We start from the raw sequence: 21,216 nt of genomic DNA on the forward strand, positions 1-21,216 counted from the left end.
TCTTTCCCATTAAAGGAAATGGAATGTCTTTGAGGGTGTATTACTATATCATACTCCTCCATGGTTTCAAAGCCTAACAGCCCATCAGCTGGCAGAGGAAAATCCTCAACCACATAAAACGTAGCACGTAACACAGGAGATCGTTTATCTGCCCTCAATGTCAACGGCACCTGGCTTACAATCTTCGTTCTACTCCCTGTCACACCTGTCAACATTACATCAGGTGGTGATAATGTCCAGTTTGTTAGAGGCATTTCACCTTTAAGTCTTTCCAGCGCTTTACTAGAAATAATGTTTGTACATGACCCTGTATCTACGATCAGGGACAGTTGGCCTTTCCCTATGATCCAAGGAATAGATAATAAGTCCACCTTAGTAATAGCTGCCACACACGCATCGGTGGATTGTACTATTTTAATTACTTTTGCGCGCGGCCCTGAGCTTCCCCCGAACTAGCTGGGTTCCCTAGTTTCTTCCTCTTTTCAATGACAAAGGGGCAACAGTCCGTTTCATGAGGACAATGCCCATGTATGACACACCATCTTTTCACCTCTGGCTTAACAGCCTTGGTCCTTTGCTGTGGAGAACTAGTAGCTGTATCTCTCCAGCCCGAAGTTTGCAAGGCTTTGCTAGCTTCTGCATAGCATATGCCTGCCTTCGCCAAAGCCTGACTTTCAGTACAGTTAGGATGCTGCTGTACTATATCAGTAGCCAGATTAGGTACAGGTATCTGCCACAAAGGAGGAGGGTTAGTCTGACTTTGCACGCCCATATTGTTAGTCATGCCCCAGGTATTTGGACAAGGGCCCTGGGTTTGCATGCCAATATTAGTATTCATGCCCCATTGATTAGGATTCTGGGTTTGCATGCCAATATTAGTATTCATGCCCCATTGATTAGGATTCTGGGTTCGCATGTTAATATTAGTATTCATGCCCCATTGATTAGGATTCTGGGTTTGCATGTCAATATTAGTATTCATGCCCCATTGATTAGGATTCTGGGTTTGCATGCCAATACCATCTGTGTTTATACCCCATGCATTTGCATAAGGAACAGAAAATAAATTCTGTCCAAAACCTTGTGGTGTACTAAAAACATCTGAAGTATACACAGGTATGTGAGTGGTTGTAGTACTATCACTAATGACTGGATTTTGCATATCCTGAGTGACCAAAGGTACTGTTGTAGTCTCAACTTCCACAGTCTCCTCACTAGGATTACCCTCTAGCAAGACTAGTGGCCATTTTGGATCTAACTGATTGCTCTGGGACTGTTGAATAAGTATGACCAGAACGCAAATGTAAAACGTTCAAATCCTCATCCTGTCCTTCAGAAATATCCTCATCACCTTGATCCTCAATATGTCCTTCACTCATTCTATATGTCTGAGCACTTTTATTTGATGTTTCAACCCACTCATAAAATTCTGAGTCTAGTGGGATTTCCTGGTCTCTGTTTCCCCTAATTCTACGTCCCCACTTTTTCACTGTATCCATCCAACCTTGTCAGTAATCCCCTCCCAGTTACAAGAAGATAAACCGACATAAAAAAGGATAGTTATGGTAAGTGACAGAGAACGGGACACATATAAATTACAGAAAGTATATTTATTTCAAGGGAATTCTGAGAAACCTTTATTTCCACTCATCAACTAACTAACGTGTGTTGATTCAAGTGTGTGTGTGTGTGGATTACTATGCATGGACGCTACCTAGATATGAAAGTCCAGGATGATGTTCCACATTCCACGTTCCACACTCCACCAGACTCCTCCAACCATACACTGCAGCCCCTCTCGCTGTGGGAGTTAGCAAGCGACTGGTCGCCCTGCACCACGCCAGGCAGATGCCACAACGCACCACACACAATCGTGGCACCTCTCGGCCGCTCTCGGCTTTCCCCCTCTCGGCTCGCTTCGGCCGTCCGCGCCAGTTGCTAGAAGTCGCTCGCTAGTTGACCCACTCCTCACCGCACTGGCTTGAACTCTCCTTATCTCGCCTCTCACACACGAGAGCGAGATTCTTGCCAGTTTGCGTTTGAAGATGGAGATATCTCGCACACCACAGGGCGAGATAACTGCCAGTTTGTGCTTAAGATAGGAATCTCGCACTGGCAGAATAATGGGAGGAATTAATATGCACCACTCCAGTTTATCTGCTCCACTTAACTCACTGGTAATTAGTCCCCTTACAACAGTAGAGTAAGATTTTCTGTTTCACCTTCAGGAACGAGCGATTGCAAGGGTTACTGGTTCACAGCATAAATCCCTTTAGCACGTATCGTATCCCAGCACTGAACACCAATTTAATGTATCGGTACACGGCTAGCACTAAATATCGTGCCACCGCTAGCACCAATAAAATGTATCGTCGCACTGCTGGCCACCAATTTAATGTAGCCGTTATGGAGTAGCAGTTGACTACATATTAAGTGTTCTGCTGTATAGTATAACTAGACCACCGTGTTGGATCGACGACACTGTCTGTAGTACACGTCAGCCACTCGCCGTCACTGCCCGACACTTCCCACCAAAGGTCCTCTGCCACGAGAAGGTGGAAGCTGGTCTGTTATTAAGTGGTAGCGTAAGGTGACAGAAATGAGCAGATTAAATCTCTCTTTATTGGGTACAGAATAATATAACTGCGACCCGAGAGATATGTAAGAGCGATACAACCTCCCTTTAAAACTTTAAAACGGCCTCTGACACTGTACACTCATCGAGCCGACTAGGGCGCGGTGCTGAGGTCAGCTAAAAAGTGAGGTGCCGAGCATTACATATACTCTGGGCTTAGGCAAAAAGTAGAGATAAATGACAACTCTACTAGCACATTATACACCTCTATAAAATGGCATTAAGTAAATTCACATATGCCAACATAATAAATGGTTCCCCCAGGACTTTACACTTACGCACTATTCATATATCTTTTCACTTCTCCTAACCTTCTTAATTGAAACAGGGTGGCACTTGTGGTCTGCCACCCACCTTCTATACCACAGCTAACAGCGAAATGATATTTGGTTGTTCATCATTCACACTTCATTACACACTGTTAATTATGACTAAACAGCTTTAAAAATTATGTAAAATGTGTGATACTACAACTTCATATGGAAAAAGATGTTGACACCAGAACAAGGTCTCTTGGGCCAAGACCAAGATCCAGGCATTTGGTGGCTTGCTGGATGAAGCAGTTCAGTCTGTTCAAGCATGTGGTGAGGATATAGAAGTCTTGGAAAGATTCTCTTATCTTGGTAGTGTGGTCCATAACAACCGTAGATCAGACAGTGAGATCTCTCGTCGCAGTGGTCTGGTCTACGGGGTTATGGATTCTCTCAGTTTGGGTATTTGGTACTGTCGTAATTTGTGTAAAAGGACGAAAGTTCGTATCTTCAAGGCGCTGGTGCTCCTTGTCTTACTTTATGGTTGTGAGACATGGACACTAAATAGTGACTTGAAGCAGCGAATTAACTTCTTTGATGCTAAGTGTCTTCACAGGATCATGGGATGTTGACATTTAGAGGTGTGCGGTACGTAGGAGAGCTACTGGGCCTTGAAAGCAGGCTGTGAAGCCTATGCCCAGAGTCGGACACATTAAAAAAAAAAAAAAAAAAAAAAAAAAAAAACAGGTGCGTAACGGGTGACTACTCCAAGAGACTAAATCAAGGCCTATTACCCACATAATATGTCAACGTTAAAGCTATATGGGCATGTGGCCAGCTTTCCTGAGGCTGATCCTGCTCACAGGGTGATTTCTGAACGAGTTAACCCAGGGTGGAGGAGACCAAGGGTAAGGCCACGTAACTCATGGCTGGAGCAGGTCGATCGCTCCTGTCTGGAGATACTTAGAGGGAGAAGAGTCGCTGCCTGGAGGGTTGCACAAAGAGACTCGCGTGGGTGGAGTGAAAGAGGCAATGCGTACTGTAGCGTTTGCCGTTTCTTGATTGAATGGTTGACCTAAAAGGATCCGTTGACACGATTGTTGACCAAAGAATCGAGGAGGGATCGTATGGTGGACAGCTGACTAACAAACTTTGGAAGTTCATCGTGATATTTAGTAAGCTCTGTAAATCATAGTGGAGGGAAATGACGTCCTACGCAATCATAACTTCACCCTGGGGCATCATCAGTGCCCCTGGGTGGAGGACCCCATCACCCAGGGATGAAGCAAATGCTGCAAGCGCCTACAAGGCTGTCCACATTCGCCACATCTTACTTATAAAAGTAATGTAGATTAATGTTCAGATCAACTAAGTGGTCATGATAGGTGGAGGAAGAAACACAAGAAACAGTGGGGCAAGTCGCTGAGCGAGCAGGTGGAGTTAGGTGATGAAGGGACAGCAATAACAGAAGAGGAAGGAGGCATGAGAGGTGTAGTAGAAGGTCTTATAGAAGAAGGAGAGGCTATGGAAGATGTATTACTGGGTGTTTCCTGACATTCCTCCCATTTGAAATACCTGAGAGTTCTCGTAAGATCATCAGCGTGGACCTTTTAATTCTCATATCTCAAATTTGATACCGCTACAAGATAACACATGGTGTGGGCCCGAACTTCTCATCCAGCTTAGAAGTGCGAGTGTGCAATCGAGTGAACACGAAATCTCCAACATCAGTATTGATAGGTGAGGCAGCGCTATGCTGGCGATGTAGTATGTCCTCTTTAAGTAACGCCAGATTAGCCCTGATGTACCAATGTATTCTCCGGAACTTTGGCAGTCGCAACCGCTCATATTCATTTAGGTTGTAAACTTCAGTAGGCTTTGAACATAACAGTGAACAGGGCAGAGACTTATCAAATCCATATAAGACAAAAAAATCGATACTTGCCAATAGATTTGTTATTAGAACTGTTGATAGAAGTAGCAACTTATGGTATCCACTCATCCCAACAAGTGCACCGAGCCTTAGTGCCTCAAGCATTCTAACCACCTTAAGATTTTGTCTGCAAGGCCATTGGAAGCAGGATGATACGGAATGACACTACGCTCAGTGATGTTATTCTGTTTATAAATCTCAATAGGAGACTGCTGTTGAGCTCAGAACCATTATCAGTAATTATGGTGATGGCGTAAAAAATGGGCATATAACATGATCAATGAAGGCCGTGCGACACTCTTAGCAGTCTTATTTTGAAGATGCACAAAAACATAGTATCGAGAGTAAAATGCTGGGAATAGTCACTGAGGGCATCACAACACCCCCAGGAGGAGCCTACGGAGGGGCAGACTGAGTGCGGCCCGACTCCGAGTGACAGGGACGTAAGTCCGCCTGGGCCACGCGCCCCTATGACCCGGAACTTGCCCACCGTTTCCATAGCAGGAAACGGAGACTACCTTGTGGGCGAGCTGACCCTCGACAGGATCGGGGTGGAGCTACTTCCTTAGCTCCAAGCAGCACCCCAGTGATGGCCAGCAGCCGCGCCCTTTGTGAGATGGCCGATAGCCGCTCAGAGCTTCAGGAGACGGCCGGTAGCCACTCGGAAGGCTTCCCAGAGATGGCCTGCAGCCACTCTGCCCTTCAGGAGACGGCCGGTAGCCACTCGGAAGGCTTCCCAGAGATGGCCTGCAACCACTCTGCCCTTCAGGAGGCGGCCAGTAGCCGCTCCCCCCAAAGAGCCATGGCCTGTAGCCGGGCTCAGGCGATGGCTGGTAGCCGCGCCCTTAAAAGGCCACGGCCTGTAGCCGGGCCATACAGCAGGAGACGGCTAGTAGCTGCTCCCCCGTCAGGTGCTGTTATACCCTCCTACAGGAACCAGCGACGGCCGGTAGCTGTGCTGGGGAGAGAAGGGTACATCCCCTCTCCTCCTGTAGTTGCCTGAGAGGACAAGATACAGGCGACGGCTGGTAGCCACGCCCGTCGGCAGGAGACGGCTGGTAGCCGCTCCTCATCAGCACGTTGTCCTCCACACGAGACATCGGCGACGGCCGGTAACCACCCCAACAGGCAAGTGACAGCCGGTAGCTGCACTCCGCCTGCATCCCCATCAGGAAGTCGGGCCCAGACGACGGCTGGTAGCCATGCCTACAACAAAGGGATGGCCAGCAGCCTCCCTCGTTTCATTGCCCACGGGAACCCAGCAACGGGCGGCAGCCACACCAGGGAGGAGCACCAAAGCCCCTCACCCCCTGTGACTCCACTACGAGAGGGCATTCTGCCATCAGACCTGCCGACAGGCGGGAGCGCAGACGACCCTGCTGTCCACCACCATCAAGACAACTTTGAGGAGGAAGGCCTCAGCCCCGAGGGCCCGTGGAGAGGCCCTGTGCTATCCCCAGGGTTATTCTCTGCCCAGCCTGCTCCAGAGGGACCCTACCTGACAGACTCCAACGGAGGCCGACGCCGCAGCCCACTCCTGACGGCGTCCCCAATGGCAGGAGACCGCATCCGGCGGGCCCCCAAGGCCACCTCCAGGACCCCAGGGCGAGGCCTCTCCCCACCCCGACGCAGACAACATTCGTCCTCCGTCAGGCGCCTGAGTGAGCGCTTCAGGAAACTCTTCGGACCCAGTCCTGAGGGCCATACCACAGTTTCCAGCCCCGGCAGTGCGGGGCCCTTCGCTGCATGCAGCCCCGGACGAAAGAGGACGCCCCTACTAGTGATCCCGTGGCCGCGGGACACAGAGGCCCCTGGCAGAGCGCAGCTCCCATCAGGAGCCAGGCTGTGAGCTCTCCCACCGCCCTCTGCCAACGCCGCCACCCTACCCAGTCCTGACAGTGAGTGACAGTGGAAGTGCAGTGACAGTGAAACAGTGACCTAGACATCGGGCAGTGTGTTAAGATATTAGAGGGAAACTAAGTCCAAGATCTATCAGTGCTATAGTGACTGAAGTGTAGACCAACAGTGAAACAGTGACAGATTAAGAGAAGCCGAGCAGTGATTACAAGGGCCTCAGTGAATGAATATCTCGGCTCTAGTAATATAATTCTTCTGCGACATAAGACCTATAGGCGAGCTGCTCATTTTAATCAGTGTAAATTTCCCTCAAAGTAACAGTGACCGATTCCCCTGCCCAATACCTTAAGTGCTGTTCATTGTACTATTCACTTTTATCCAGAACTATTGTCCAAACAGTAACCTGTGAGATACTACTACCCCTGATCACAGTACATGTCAAATAATTGTCTAGATTCCTGTCTGGTGACGTCTACCTGTTCCACATTTAGAATTTACCAATATACGTGTAAGGTTGTTGCCCTGAGTTTTTGTGTCCTGTGTCTCTCTTAGTCTCCTAAGCTCCGGTCTAGAAAAGAAACCCAGCTGCACAGCAGGCGTTCAAGGGATGGGAAGCCGACCCTTAAACACCTCGCATAACAGAAATTATCGACAATGTTCGTCTTAGGACGTTGCCAAAAACCTCTCTGACAGCTTTACTTCATCATCCTTACCTCCCCTCTTCCACTCTGATGGCTCTGTAGCTGTTTCTTCTACTGAAAAAGCAAAATTCTTTGCCCTGACTCTCTCCTCCAGTTCCACCTTGTTATAACAGGATACATACTGTACATATTTAAATATGTACAGTATGTATCCTATTACAACAGGTAAGTAATGATGGATCTTCTTACACCTAAACAAAGAAAATCATAAACACGTTAGTGTGGTTGTGATGTACTCTACATGGATACTATGTACCATACACTCCTAAATTGCCACGGATGGATTAGGACTCATGTGGGTGGGGTAGGAAGAAAATTGCATCACATAACCAGTGCAACAACTTTTACACTCATTTATACTGTGTCTTATCACCAATCTTCGCCATCGTCAGCCATATAACCGTGATACAGAGTAGTTTAAAGATACGAGGAATATAAAATATAGAGTACTGACGAAAAATTAATGGAAGATCTTATTACCTCTCTCGTAAAACCTGCCTCAAAGAGATTAGATATGCAATGCTGACTCTGTACCTTCTTTACCCCATAAACAGTATACCACACTAACGTGTTTATAATTTTCTTTGTTTTGGTGTAGGAAGATCCATTGTTACTTATTTGGTATAACATGATGGAGAAAGGGTGGTACCAAAGAGGAATACTTGGTTGCCAAGCTTATGGCTAGAAAAGAGGTTTATGGGGTAAAGTCTGAGTCTCAGAGACTTCTTCCTGATATCCTAAATAGTGTGGAAAGGAAGAAAATGATATTTTAGGTGGCAGATCAGATGAAGAGGGAAAACGGGGATATCATAGGTGAGCAGTGTGTGAAGAATGATGAAGGAAAGGTACTGGTGGGGATGTTAAAGATGCCTGGAGAGAGCATTATAACTGGTTGTTGAATGACGGGTTTGACTGTGACAGGGAGGGTTTGGAACCATAAGATCCAGTGTTTGGCCCTTGGCCTTTGATTGATGCTGCTACTGTGAGCAGGGCAAAAGGCAGGATGTAGGTGGGGAAGGCAGCAGGTGTGTCTGTTGACTGCTGAAATGAAGAAAGCCTCAGAGGATAGAGAGTGGGGTTAGTTACTGACTTAATATGATTATATATGAGTGTGTTGTCCTAGATGATTGGCTGAAGAGTGTAACTGTAAATGTACAAGGAGAAGGGTGATGCCCTGGAAAGAGGAAATTATAGATGTGTAAAGCTTTTGGCCCAGATAATGAAGGTAATGGAGAGAGTTGTAGAAGTTATGTTTAGAGAAAGAGTGAATATTGATGAGATGCAGTTTGGGTTTATGCCAGGCAGAGGGACCACTGATGCCACACTCATTATTCGATAGCTTCAGAAAAAAAATATAAAGGAAGGAAAAGGGATCTGTACTTTGTTTTTGTTGAATTGGAGAAGGCCTTTGATGGAGTCCCTAGAGAGGTGGTGAAGTGGGCAGTGAGAAAGCCTGGGATTGAGGAGTGGCTGGTTAGGGTGGTTATGGCTAAGTATGTGGGTGCTTGCACACAGGTAAGGGTGAATGGAGATTTGAGTGAGGAGTTTCCCGTGAAGTTGGTGTGCATCAGGGGTCAGTCTTGAGCCCCTTATGGTTTATTACGTTACTTGAAGCCCTTTCACGTGGCTTCAGAAATGGACTCCCATTGGAGATGTTGTTGCTGATGATTTGGTGTTGATTGCAGAAGATGAAAGGGAGACAGAGGAAAGACTTAAGGAAGTTGAGAGATGGTATGGGGCACAAGAGCTTAAGAGTAAATGCAGATAAAACAAAAGTGATGGTATCTAGGGCTGGTGGCGGTACTGTCAAAGAAGAGGGAGAGTGGCCATGTGCGATTTCCCACAAGGGTGTTGGAAGTACAGTAATTCCATCTTGTGCAGTGTTTATGACAAGTGGGTGCATAAGAGATGTGGTGGTATTAGAGGTAGACTGTGAGATAATGCTGATTTCACGTGTGCGGTGTGTCGGAGGGAGCATGTGGAGATTGTCAGGCATGAAAGGACTGATCTTGCTGGTGAGTCTCGAGTGTGTGCAAGAGTCTTTTTTATCCGGGAGACATGTTATGTGCTGGAGGAGGTGGGGCTAGAGCTAGCTCTGTGGCTAGAGTGAGGAGTGGTTGGAAGAAGTTCAGGGAGCTGTTGCCTCTCCTGACATTGAGAGGGCCCTCCCTCCGTGCTAAGGGATCTTTGTATGCAGCATGTTAGGAGTGTAATGCTGTATGGTAGTGAAACCTGGACAGTAAAAGAAGAGGATATTCACAGGGTCAGATGTACAGAAATGACATTGATTAGGTGGATGTGCAGTGTGTCCCTGAGTGCAGTGCCTGGGGGGCTAGGTTTACGATGGAAGAGTTGAGAGGTAGGATGGGACTGGAGTGTATTAGTGTTGTGATGAGGAGAAGTAGATTGAGATGGTTTGGGCATGTGGAGAGGGTGGGGGATGATTGGATGCAGAAAATGAGAAGTGTTAACATTACGGGTTGGGTTGCGAGAGGTAGACAGAAAAAGACCTGGGATGAAGCATGACCTCAGGGATAAGGGACTCAATAGGTAAGTTGCTACAGATCGAGCAGCATGGAAAGCTGCCATTAGGTGGCCAAGGCCGACGCATGCAAGCATGTTGGAGCCTTTGAAAATTAAACAGAACGAAACATCAGGGGGGGAGGGGAATACCACCCCACTGAGACTTGTGGGAAGTATACACATGCCACATGGTGAGCTGATTGGTGCTCCCACAGCACAGCCAAGGCTACTGGTTTGATTTGCATCACTGCCTGTATACTGATTTTAGTGGATTTGTATATTATAGTACATCACCTTGTACAGCCCAAGGCAACGCCACCCTATTTTATTATTCCATTCGTGTTCTTACCAGACAATTTTATTTTACGTAGGACGCGTTTTTGTAGTAGGTGGTGGCAACCATCATCCACGCACTTGATACAGTGCTGCCTACTTCTTCCTTTACCTTTATCATTCTTTTTCTGTCTGCCCTCCTGTCTTCCAATTTCTCACATCCTTCCTGCCACTTTTTGTTACTCTTGTTTCCTTGTCAGGTGGCTTTACATTGAGTGACAAGCCTGATGGTTTCCTGGAAGCCATGAAACCATTTACAATACTGGGTGGTAACCATAAAACCAACCCACATGTGTTCCCTGTGTGTCAACAGCTGGGTTGGCGGAGGGTTAGTGCCCCTCCCTGTAAAACCAGTAATTCAAAAGACAAACAGCCACCCCTTATGGGACTGTGGCATCTGACTATAGACAGATAGACAGACAGACATTTTATTCAAACTGAAGGGGTCAGACATAGCCTTTAATAATCCCATCACCACAAAAAGCCTTACCAATGCTTGATAAAATTGTCAGAGGTAGTGAGAAAGAAAAAATGAAAATCACTGGATTGAAAGGATAAAGATAAATATGAATTTTAACAGACTGGCTGTGTCACCACCCAATTTTGTCAAAACCAAGACCATTGGGCAGCACATTGTTCAATGACAAAAACTAGTAAAACACAGCATCAATACAACATTTTAATTGCATTTATTCAAACAAAAACAGTGATGAATTCATTATACTTGCGCACTTTTTAAAACATCAATTAAAAAGTATGAAAAAGAAATAATTCTTTGGCATAACAGTTAGGCATTCTGTTACTCCTTATGTCCTCATTTCCATTTTCTGTACAAGCCTATGTTATGTGATGGATGGAGAATGAAGAAATGAAAAATATGAAAAGTATATACTGTATAGCATACAGTACTTACACAAGGTGTAAAATTGTACACATACATAAATTTGCATTAACAACTTAGTATGAAGTAAGCATGAGAAACATCACTGTAGTCCAGTGCTGCAACTTTATGGATATCCAAGTTTTCTCTATGCTCTCTACAATCTCAGAGAGTTATTAATGGATTAAAATGAAATTTTGTAGATAAGTGGGTCATCGGAGAAGGATGAGATGATTAAATTTTGATGGTGATCTAAGTTCTAGTCTCAGTTCAGGACTATTTCTTGTTTGTTCACATGATCTTTAAAAGTTATTGATAGATTTCAATGAAATTCTGAAGATAAGTGGGTCATGGGCCAAAGAAGAGTTGATTAAATTTTGGTGGTGATCTGAACTGTCTGGTATAGGTACTGGCAAAGGTATGCACTCTCTGAGTGCGCTTAACTTGTTTTAACTGTGTTCAATTCTGTACCTTGTATAATAAAAGGAATAACATCCCTGAGAAAATGAAAACTACTAAGGCACTACCCTCTCACTGCACTCCTAAAACCTGCATCAGATACTCCTCTGGGCTCTTCTGTGTGGCATGACAAGTCTGCTTTCTGTTTACTCTTTTCTTCTGTGCAGGAATCTCTCAGCTCCTTCTCACTGATGGATAAATCACTCAGCCGAGTTTTGTACAGTGTCAGCAGTTTGGTGTCTTCTGCAATGCCACGTTCCTGTTGTGTATCAAAACATAAATGTTAAGATAAAAGAGTCTGAATAACATACTGACACTGAACCATTCACGTAGAGATCCTTTTACTGCATTCAACAGTTTTCCGTTAACATCATGCATACATGAAAGTTTCAATAATCTCTCCCTGTTGACCATGTCATAACACTGTTTTGTCAAATCCATACATGCAAATAATATCCTACAGTCCTTACAAGGTTTCTCCATTACCTACCTAACTGTAAAAATCTGATCTTATTGCAAAGCAGTGGCAGGTGATCAGTACACTAAGAGAAAGAAACATGTGAAGACACTAGTAAAAAGAAAAAGATAAAAGAAATAAGTATATGATGACCATGGAAGAAAAAAATTGAGTGTAAACTACAGTACACTGAAAACAGGAAAGAAGTGCAAAAATGTAGAGATAAGGGTATAAGTTACTGTAAAAGGTGTGAAACTGCAAATGCTGAGAATGGAAAAATACTAATGAGAAAAGGCTATGTAAGGAGAAGATGGAAGGAATATTATGAGAAGCTGATGTATGGCAACGATGAAAGCAGAATGGTGGAAACATGATTTAGTGCCTAACCTGACAGTGGCAGAAGTGAAGGCTGCAGTGAAAAGACAGAACCTATTACAGTATAGTGGTTTAGAAAGAGGGTTGAGCCAGTACCACCTCAGTGAACAGCTCAGGGTATGGGAAGGCCACAGCCAGTCTGTCTGATCAAGTAGACCCATCAACTGCAAGTATGCAACTGCCCTTATGGGGCTGTTCCAGAGGTTACCTACACCATGTGATATACAGTGCTCATTATGTGTGTTATGTTGTGTGGGCCTATTCTACAAGCTGGGCTTATGTTATCTGTGATTCCAGCCAACCAAAATCTAAGCTGGTAGTTGACAAAGGCTCGGCGATGTCCTGCTCTTCTGAACTCAATCATCTCCTTTTAAGAACATCTCTGATGGGTGGATGTCAGGAGGGAGGGGGCTTGTAATACAGTGTTCTGACTGAGGTGTTGTATTCCTCTTGCATAAGCGAGTACTGTATGTACGTATTTCTTCAATGCCAGTGCTGGAATGTCTGGAGGAGGAATGTTGTAAAGAGTTCAATAATGTATGTGTGGTGACTGTTTTATGTGCCTAGGTGTGTTGTGTATCTCTGTCATGTAATGACAGGGGTGTTTACTGACACAGGCAGCTACATAGAACTGTGTGCCTCTCATAACAAGGTAGTCTCTGACAGGAAGGACTATTAGTTTTAGAGTGTATGTGAGCTATGAGAGTGATTTTGGTGCAGCCATTGGTGATGTGTTTGGCCTAGTTCTGTATGGTTTATAAGGCGTTGTTGCGATTATGCTGGGGAGGCATAGAACATCACTGATCTAATGTACTGTTTGTTGAGTAAAGAGAGCGTTTCTTTTTTTCACCCCGAAAGAAACAACTGTTAAGCGTGGCATACTCAGCAATGACAGAATATAGCAGAATATGCAGTGAAGTGTTAGTGGGGAAAAATTACAAAAATGCTAGATGAATGGTGCTAAAATGGTACAGTGGAAGAAAGCTGTGATTGTACTTCTGTATAAAAGTGACTGGGCAAGTCCTAAAATCATCTGGGTATAAGTTTGTTAAAAGCTGTGAGAAAGGCATATAAGAGAATTATTAAAGAGACAGTAAGGAATATATCAGACTTAGTAATGCTACCCAGCACTGCTAGAATTAAACCAAGTTATGTACAACTGATTTAGCCACAATGCCAACTAATACCTTTGAAATTATCATGTCTAATAAATTTATCTTGAAAATTTTACTCTGACAGTGCACCAGCTATGATCCTGTCCACACCCAGCCACTAACTCCATCATGCTAATGGCCAGTGCATGGACCCACTAATATATGATACTAATACAAGTGCTGGAGAGGACACAACACACAGTGACACAGTTACTTTGGTATGGAGGAGCAGATGCAATTTCTGCCTGAGAACCAAACTTCCTCATCCTACTCTGCATTCTGTAAGGAGGACTCTAGTCCAGCTGGGCTGGGTGCCGTCTCCCACAAGGGGATAGCTGCTCCCAATACTTTTTTCTTTTTTCCCACATGGGGGTCATGACTCTCCAGTGGCCACTACTCTTCTCATCACACATGCTGAGGACCTAAGGAGCAATCCTGGGCCCAAAACACAATAACCTTGCCTGGTTTGCCTCCTACCAATCACAAACACTAGACAAATGCATAAATCTGTTCAGTGCAACTTCTGCAGTGAACAAATTCACACCACATGCACTATACTTAAGATCAGACAACATGGCTTCCCACAGGTATGTGACAAGTGCATCACATCCACAAACATTCCTCCTGTCACTCCAAACACATTTCCCCCCACCCCCTCCAATAACACCACACCCCTACTCACATGACCACTATCATGACAACTCAGCCCCTGCACACAAGCACTAGGCCTACAATGCAATCCCACACCAGATGCACACTGCCTCAAACATGCAGCATAAGTGTATCAAAGCTTAATGGGCTCCACACCAAAACATCACATATTCAAAAATATTGTCATGAATACAACATATACATTGCACTTTTACAAGAAACAAACTTACTTGCACACAAAAAAATCCACAAATCAGTCACTACTCACACATCTGCACAAACAGAACTGATGGCCATGGAGGTGGCCTCATCACTTACATTCACACATCCATCCTCTACAAGGACACAACACAGACAATATCATAACTGCTCCAGAACAACTCCGTCCATCCATCCATCATCCAATCCTACATTGCCCCATGAGGAGCGTAGGAGCCCGGGGCTAGGCAAGTTGGTCCTGACATTTAAGAGGAGAGTGAAACAACTCCACATTAGAAATAAAATCACTCATTGTCAAATCCACTCACAAACAAGAAATCAACATTTTTTTACATTTACACTCCCCCTGACACATCCCTCAATGTGCCAGCACAATACAACCCTCAGATCCTCCCCCTAACACAGACACCTAACTCTGTCATTCTTGGAGACTTTAATGCTAAAAACACTGATGGGTACAAACACAATAAACACAACCACCAAGGTCTTTACATTGCATCACAGCTTAACATGTTTTTTCTCAATGACACCTCACAACAGACCTACATCCCACACCAAGTAAATCGCTCTCCTGTGCCCCAGACATAACATTCTGTTCACCCATTCTTTCGCTCACAATCGTCTAATGGATGGAATCCAAACTCTCTTCATATCACCTCCATCATTATCACCATAACAATACAGTCCATACCAGATGAGTCACACATCACTTCGACAAACTACAAGAATGCAAACTGGACACAATTACACAAAAAACAGAAAAACACTTTAGTACACTAAATACTGTAACAAACCCACAGCCAACACTGAGAAGTAAAGCTGGCCAAGTTCCCAGCTTTAACACTTAGTGTTGCCAACGTTCACCTTGTTCAAAGTCTGAGCTCAGCTGTACCACTGCATGGATCTGAATGATTCATAACAGAAGGGTGCCAGGGATGACCGGAGCTGAAAGGTCGTGTGGTGTAGAGAATGAGGAAGGTTTATGTATAGATGGAAGAAGGATGATGGATTTTTTTCCTTTCGCTTATACCTAACAAAATATTAATGAAAGAAAAAAGTAAAAACAAAAATTTCCTACTTTTTACAATTTTCACTTTATAAAGGAAAGAAAAAGTACTGTTAGTGAATGCTGCTACTGCTATGGGAGGTGCTTTTTAAAAATGGTACCTATCGCTACCACCAACACTTTAAAAGTACAGCTTGCCCACCTTTGTAGACCCCTACTAAACACGAAGTGGAAATAAACAGCACCTTAAAACACTTAACTGAACTGGAAATAAACAGCATCTTAAACCACTAACTCCTAGCATTGTCATATGACAACATTAGAGTCAGAAATATAAGATCCTCTGCTGTCCATTATTTTGGGTGCCATCTTTTTATGGATGGTACAACATGTTGGCCTCCACTCTACAGATATACTGAAACAAACTTGCTCATGCATTTATGTTTTGTCAAACCGCAAAACAGCATAACCTAAATGGCTTGTTACTCACCAATTTGCAGTAATAAAATACTGTACAGTCCTAATAACACTGGTATATGATGTATAACTATTTTGTTCTGCATAGTGTTAGTGTTGACACTGATATGTGGTTTTAAATATACTGGTATAAAAAAAGTAACTGTTCCCATATGGACATGCTTGGAGAAAACATGCATACACATTTGCTGTTGTAAAGACTTGTCACTCAATGAGATTTGGGACATTACTAGGATGACTTAAAACATGTATATTTGGAACCTCCCAGGTTCAAAAACTGCCTTATGATTATTCTGCTGATAAGGAAAAGGACAACCAGAGACACTCAGTGGCAGCCAACCCTCAGAAGAGCAGAAATTTGTCATCTGAAAGGGACAACTGATGATAAATACTGTATTGCTTTCATTAGGAAATAAGATGTTGCCAGCCTTCTTCAAGGAAACAATACAAGATTGAAAGTGTCTCTCCACAGTAGACTCCATGTGAGAGAAGGAAGAGTTTGCCTGTGCTCACAGAGCCAAACAACAGTGAGTATTGTGGTTTACTCCTGCAGAACATTTTGAACTGTTTTGCAATGATGAATTCTACAGGTATCTAGTTCAATACCCTACTACAGTGGAATCTCCTAAATCGCAGTCTTATGAGACTTGGCACACAGTGCTGGGCAACCACACACCAAATGGGAGGTCCGCACCCGCAATTCCCCACCCACACTTTGGCCTTTTCCACACCCGCACTTCTGCACACCTAAGTATTTGCACTTCCGCATGCCTGCACCTGCACCCTATACACACACACACACACACACACACATATATATATGTTTGTGGTAGGTGGGGGCACTCACCATCCACTCACTCAATGTAGTGCTGCTGTCAGGTGTTTGCCCTTTCTTCTCCTCCATCCTTCTTTCCTTCCATCCTCTTCTGTCTTCCTTTCCTTCATTCTTTCCTTGTCCTTCTGCCTACAGGTAACTTTACTCTCCTTCCTCTGTCTTTCCTTCATTCATTCCTCTTCCTTCTGCCTGTGGGTGACTCTACACCGAGTGACAAGCCTGTACACCAGGAAACCATTTACAGTACTACACTGGGTGGTAACCCAGTTTCCTGTACACCAAGAAACCATTTACTACACTGGGTGGTAACCACATAACCAAATTTTGGCGCCTGGTGGTTTAGTGGGTAATTATTGCGCTCCAATCGGATTGAGCTGGTGAAGGTTTATATCCGTGGGGTGGTTGGGATTGATTGCTCATTTAATGCCACTCAGGGATGAGTGAGGCTGGTCACTCTCATCTTAAATGTCGGGACCAACTGCCTAGCCCCGGGCTCCTACGTTCCTCAAGGGGCAATGTAGGATTGGGTGATGGATGGATGGATGTACAGTATACAGTATAAAGTTTTATTGCATGAAGATATGTAAGTGTTTATCATTATATTAATACTTTTATAAATTTTTATTTAATACCGGTAGTCAATTTCATTTATTCGGCTGTCTTGGCTGATCGAGTGATCTAGGCACATTTGCCGTCCGATTTAGGGAAAAAAGAAAATAGGCCGCTGGGACACCTCACACCTGTGTGATCACTGATTGTAGTGATTAGGATATAGAATTTAATACTATTCATCATCTTATCAATCTGTCGTGCAGATGCTGCATGATCAGTGTCTCTTTACATGTACTTTTATTTTTCTATTTTTCAAGAGTGCGAACAGGTGTGCAGACCAATCCAAACTTCTGCACCCGCACCTCCACACCTTTATACCAAGGTGACCACACACCACACCTCAGCACACCATTTCGCATTTCTGCACAGTGCAAATATGCCAAGGTGCGGAAGTTGTGTGGAACTTGCCCAGGACTGTTGGCACATGCAGCGATTTAAGAATTCCGCAAAGTTAAAAATAACTTTACTCAAGTTTTTTCCAGCTGATGATCACTTTCGTTAATGTGGCACCTGCGCATTTCTGCCACATGATTGGTTGGAGTGAATGTGTCCAAATTCGCCAATTAACCATAATAAACATTTTACTAACAGCTTCATTTTCACACCTGAAGTATCATATTTACAAAAAACAGTTGTACCTTATATTCCAGTTCTCATAAATGCTGTTTTGCATTGTCATTGTACAGTACTATACAAACAGACATGAAATGAGTATGTATTTTTGCTTCACTCAAACGGACAGTGAATTTAAGGAGGCTGAATTTGAATTGAAATATTAATTGTTGTAAAAGGTACAGAGTTGTTGCATCTCTAATAAATAAATATCCAGTACTCATCAAAAGTATTCAGCGTTGTCCGCCGGGCACGCAATACAGTACTTATGGCCCAAAAAGAATCACCCATTTTGGGGGGTAAGAATTGAGCCACAAGTTTGAGATCCGAGCATGACATCACGGTAGCCTGAGGCCTTCCGACGCGCTGGTTGGTTCCCGCCTCAGTCGCCCACGGGCTGCCTGAGAGAGAGGAACTCCGCCGAGTGTCCCTCTCATATTGCGCCATTTTTTACCGAGTGTCCCGCAGTGTTTTGGCCTTCAAAACTTTGTTATGGCACCTACCCGTGAACTATCGAGTGAAATCATATCCCAGATCATTGCTCTAAAGGAGGCAGACCACCAGACAAAGGAAATTAGTGAATTGGTTGGTGTGGCACGATCGACAGTGCGTCGTTGGTGTGCGCGGTTTCGGGAGGAAAACAGTAGTGAAGTTCCCACAAAGAAACCAAGGTCTGGTAGGCCTAGGAAAACTTCCCCAAGGTCTGTTAATGTTTTAAAACGTGCAGTGGAGTTTAATCCTCGTGTGAGTGCAAGGAAAATTAAGGAGAGCAACCCGGAAGTGTTTGGTGAGGTGTCAGTGAGAACAGTGTCTCGTAGGGTGCATGAGCTTGGTTACACAAGTCACAGGCCTGTGAAAAAGCCTCTTCTCTCTAGCAGCCAGAGAATTCATAGGCTTGCCTTTGCTAATAAATATCTAAATTGGGGTGAGGAGCAATGGTTGTCAGTGTTGTGGTCTGATGAGGCAACATTTAGTGTTACCTGTAACAGAGGAGCACGCAAAGGTAGTGACCCACTTGACCCACGGTAAGTAGAAAGCACAGTTAAACATCCTGATTCACTCATGGTATGGGGCTGTTTCTCAGGGAAGGGTTTGGGGAAGCTTGTTGTACTTCCCAAGAACCTCAGAGTGAATCAGGATGTTTACTTGGAGCTTCTGTGTGATCATTTACCAGACTCCTTCGAGCTAACAGGTGCATGAGTGTTTCAGCAGGACGGTGCACCTGCTCACAAGGCCAAATCGGTCACCAATTGGCTTCGTGACTGCGAGGTATCATTCATGACAGACTGGCCAGGAAATAGCCCAGACCTCAACCCGATTGAAAACCTCTGGTACCTCGTAAAGAAGAGTCTCCAAGGGAAGGATGTGAGCTCTCTGCCTAAGCCGGAAGCCGCCATTCGTGACTCCTGGGACAAAATACCCCTCCAGCACCTCAGGAGCCTCGCCCTTTCACTTCCAAGACGTCTCAGGTCCGTGAAGAAACGTAAAGGCTACCCTACGAAGCACTAAAGGTAAATAAAATGCATTATTTATATGTTTTTTCAATGTTGAAAGGTTTGTTTCTCAGGAAGGACGCAGGGTGCTCCATACTTCTGACGAGCACTGTATATATATACTTACGGATATATACTATCTATTGCCAGACGCCTCAATCCCGTACAGGGTGGCCACAAACAAATCACCTCCACGTCATCCTGTCCCCCGCCATTTCACTGCCCTGCTCCCAACTCACACCCCCCTCTCATATACCTCTCCACCCCATCCCCCCATCTCATCCTCGGCCTTCCCCTCCCTCTCCCCCCCCTCCACCTCACTCACATACACTCTCCTCGTCAGTCTCTCACCCTCCATCCTCTCCACATGGCCAAACCACCTCAGTGTGTTCCTCCTAACGCTTCCTATCACATCCACATCCACATCACAATGCTCCTTTATATCCTCATTTGTCAGCCTGTCTCTCCATGTGGCTCCACAGGCTCCTCTTAAATAACTCATTTCCACTGCTCTCACTCTTGACTTGTGTCCATCCAACAACGGATATATACACTTACGAATAATATGGGCGAAGGTATTGAAGCAGTAGAGAAGGTGTGATCCATAATCAAGTCTTACATCTTGCAAGACGAGACAGTTTGTTTTTCCTGCCTGGCCGTCTCTTGTGTCCCCTCCCACCTCCTCTGTAGCAACTGTTCCATTCGCCTCCCCATTTCGATCACTTTACCACTGACAAAACCGCTAATTTACTTAGAATGGTACTATTGTCTAATGTAACAAGTGCCTAAGTATTAAGATACCTTTTATTTGCACTTACCAAGCCAAATGTGATTATTTTTTAAAATATAGGGAGATGCAACAACTATGTACCTTTTACAACAATAAATATTTCAATTCAAATTCAACTTCCTCAACTTTACTGTCCGTTTGGGTGAAGCAGATAAATACTCATTTCATGTCTGTTTGTATGGTACAATGACAATGCAAAACAACATTTATGAGAACTGGAATATAAGGTACAACTGTTTTTTGTAAATATGATACTTCAGTATGAAATTGAAACCAACCAATCACGCGGCAGGAGTGCGCTGGTGGCACATTCACGAAAGTGGATCATCAGCTGGAAAAAAATTGAGTATAGTCCTCTGGGGAAAATTACTTACGAGGAGAAATCAGATAAAAATGTTATTTAGGCCATTTTAGTTTTTTTTTATGTTATGTATTTTCACCAAAATATGTGATGGAAAAACTAAATAGAGTCATCTCGCCTAAACTGTGCCTTCGCAAAGTGTATCTCGCCTAATGTGCGACGGGGGTCTGACAATAATTAATATTTAGAAAGTGCGTTTGCTACTTGCAATGTGCGACGGGCATGAAAAATTGTGGGATATGGTATTCTCAAGCAACTCGTGTAACATAATTTGTAGCGTGCGATGGGTCACGGTGGGGCTGGTGAGTATGTGTATTGGGGTGTGGCTGGTGTGTGAGTGATTGGTGGCCACAGCTGCAGGATGATGATGTAATGTCTGTTTTGTCTGACCTGGACTTTGAGGGTTTCCTGGAGCAGCAATAGCCAGCACCTAACCTTGTGCAAACTAAGGTGTGCATTCCATAACTCTGGCCACACAATATTGTGCTTTAAGAGCATTCGGTAATCACTGGCGCAATCGTCACCAGGGTTGCCATTTGGTATTTTTCATTACCAGATGTGGGACAATTTGGTAATGAAAAATTTGATCGGTAATGATTCAG

General features: G+C 44.4%; 1 protein-coding gene across 1 annotated transcript in view; it reads right to left on the reverse strand.

Moving 5' to 3' along the window:
• Positions 1 to 11,029: 11,029 nt before the first annotated feature.
• Positions 11,030 to 21,216, reverse strand: part of LOC145411569 (nuclease EXOG, mitochondrial-like) — a 54,225-nt gene continuing 44,038 nt past the window's right edge. Inside the window, exon 7 of the mRNA XM_080281579.1 lies at positions 11,030 to 11,831. Coding sequence (XP_080137705.1) covers positions 11,637 to 11,831 — 195 coding nt within the window. The 3' untranslated portion in view covers positions 11,030 to 11,636. The remainder of the gene's footprint in view (positions 11,832 to 21,216) is intronic.

Source organism: Coenobita brevimanus, chromosome 90 (genome assembly GCF_032717465.1).
Source record: "Coenobita brevimanus isolate Jiangsu-jjx chromosome 90, ASM3271746v2, whole genome shotgun sequence".
Classification (NCBI taxonomy): Eukaryota; Metazoa; Arthropoda; class Malacostraca; order Decapoda; family Coenobitidae; genus Coenobita; species Coenobita brevimanus.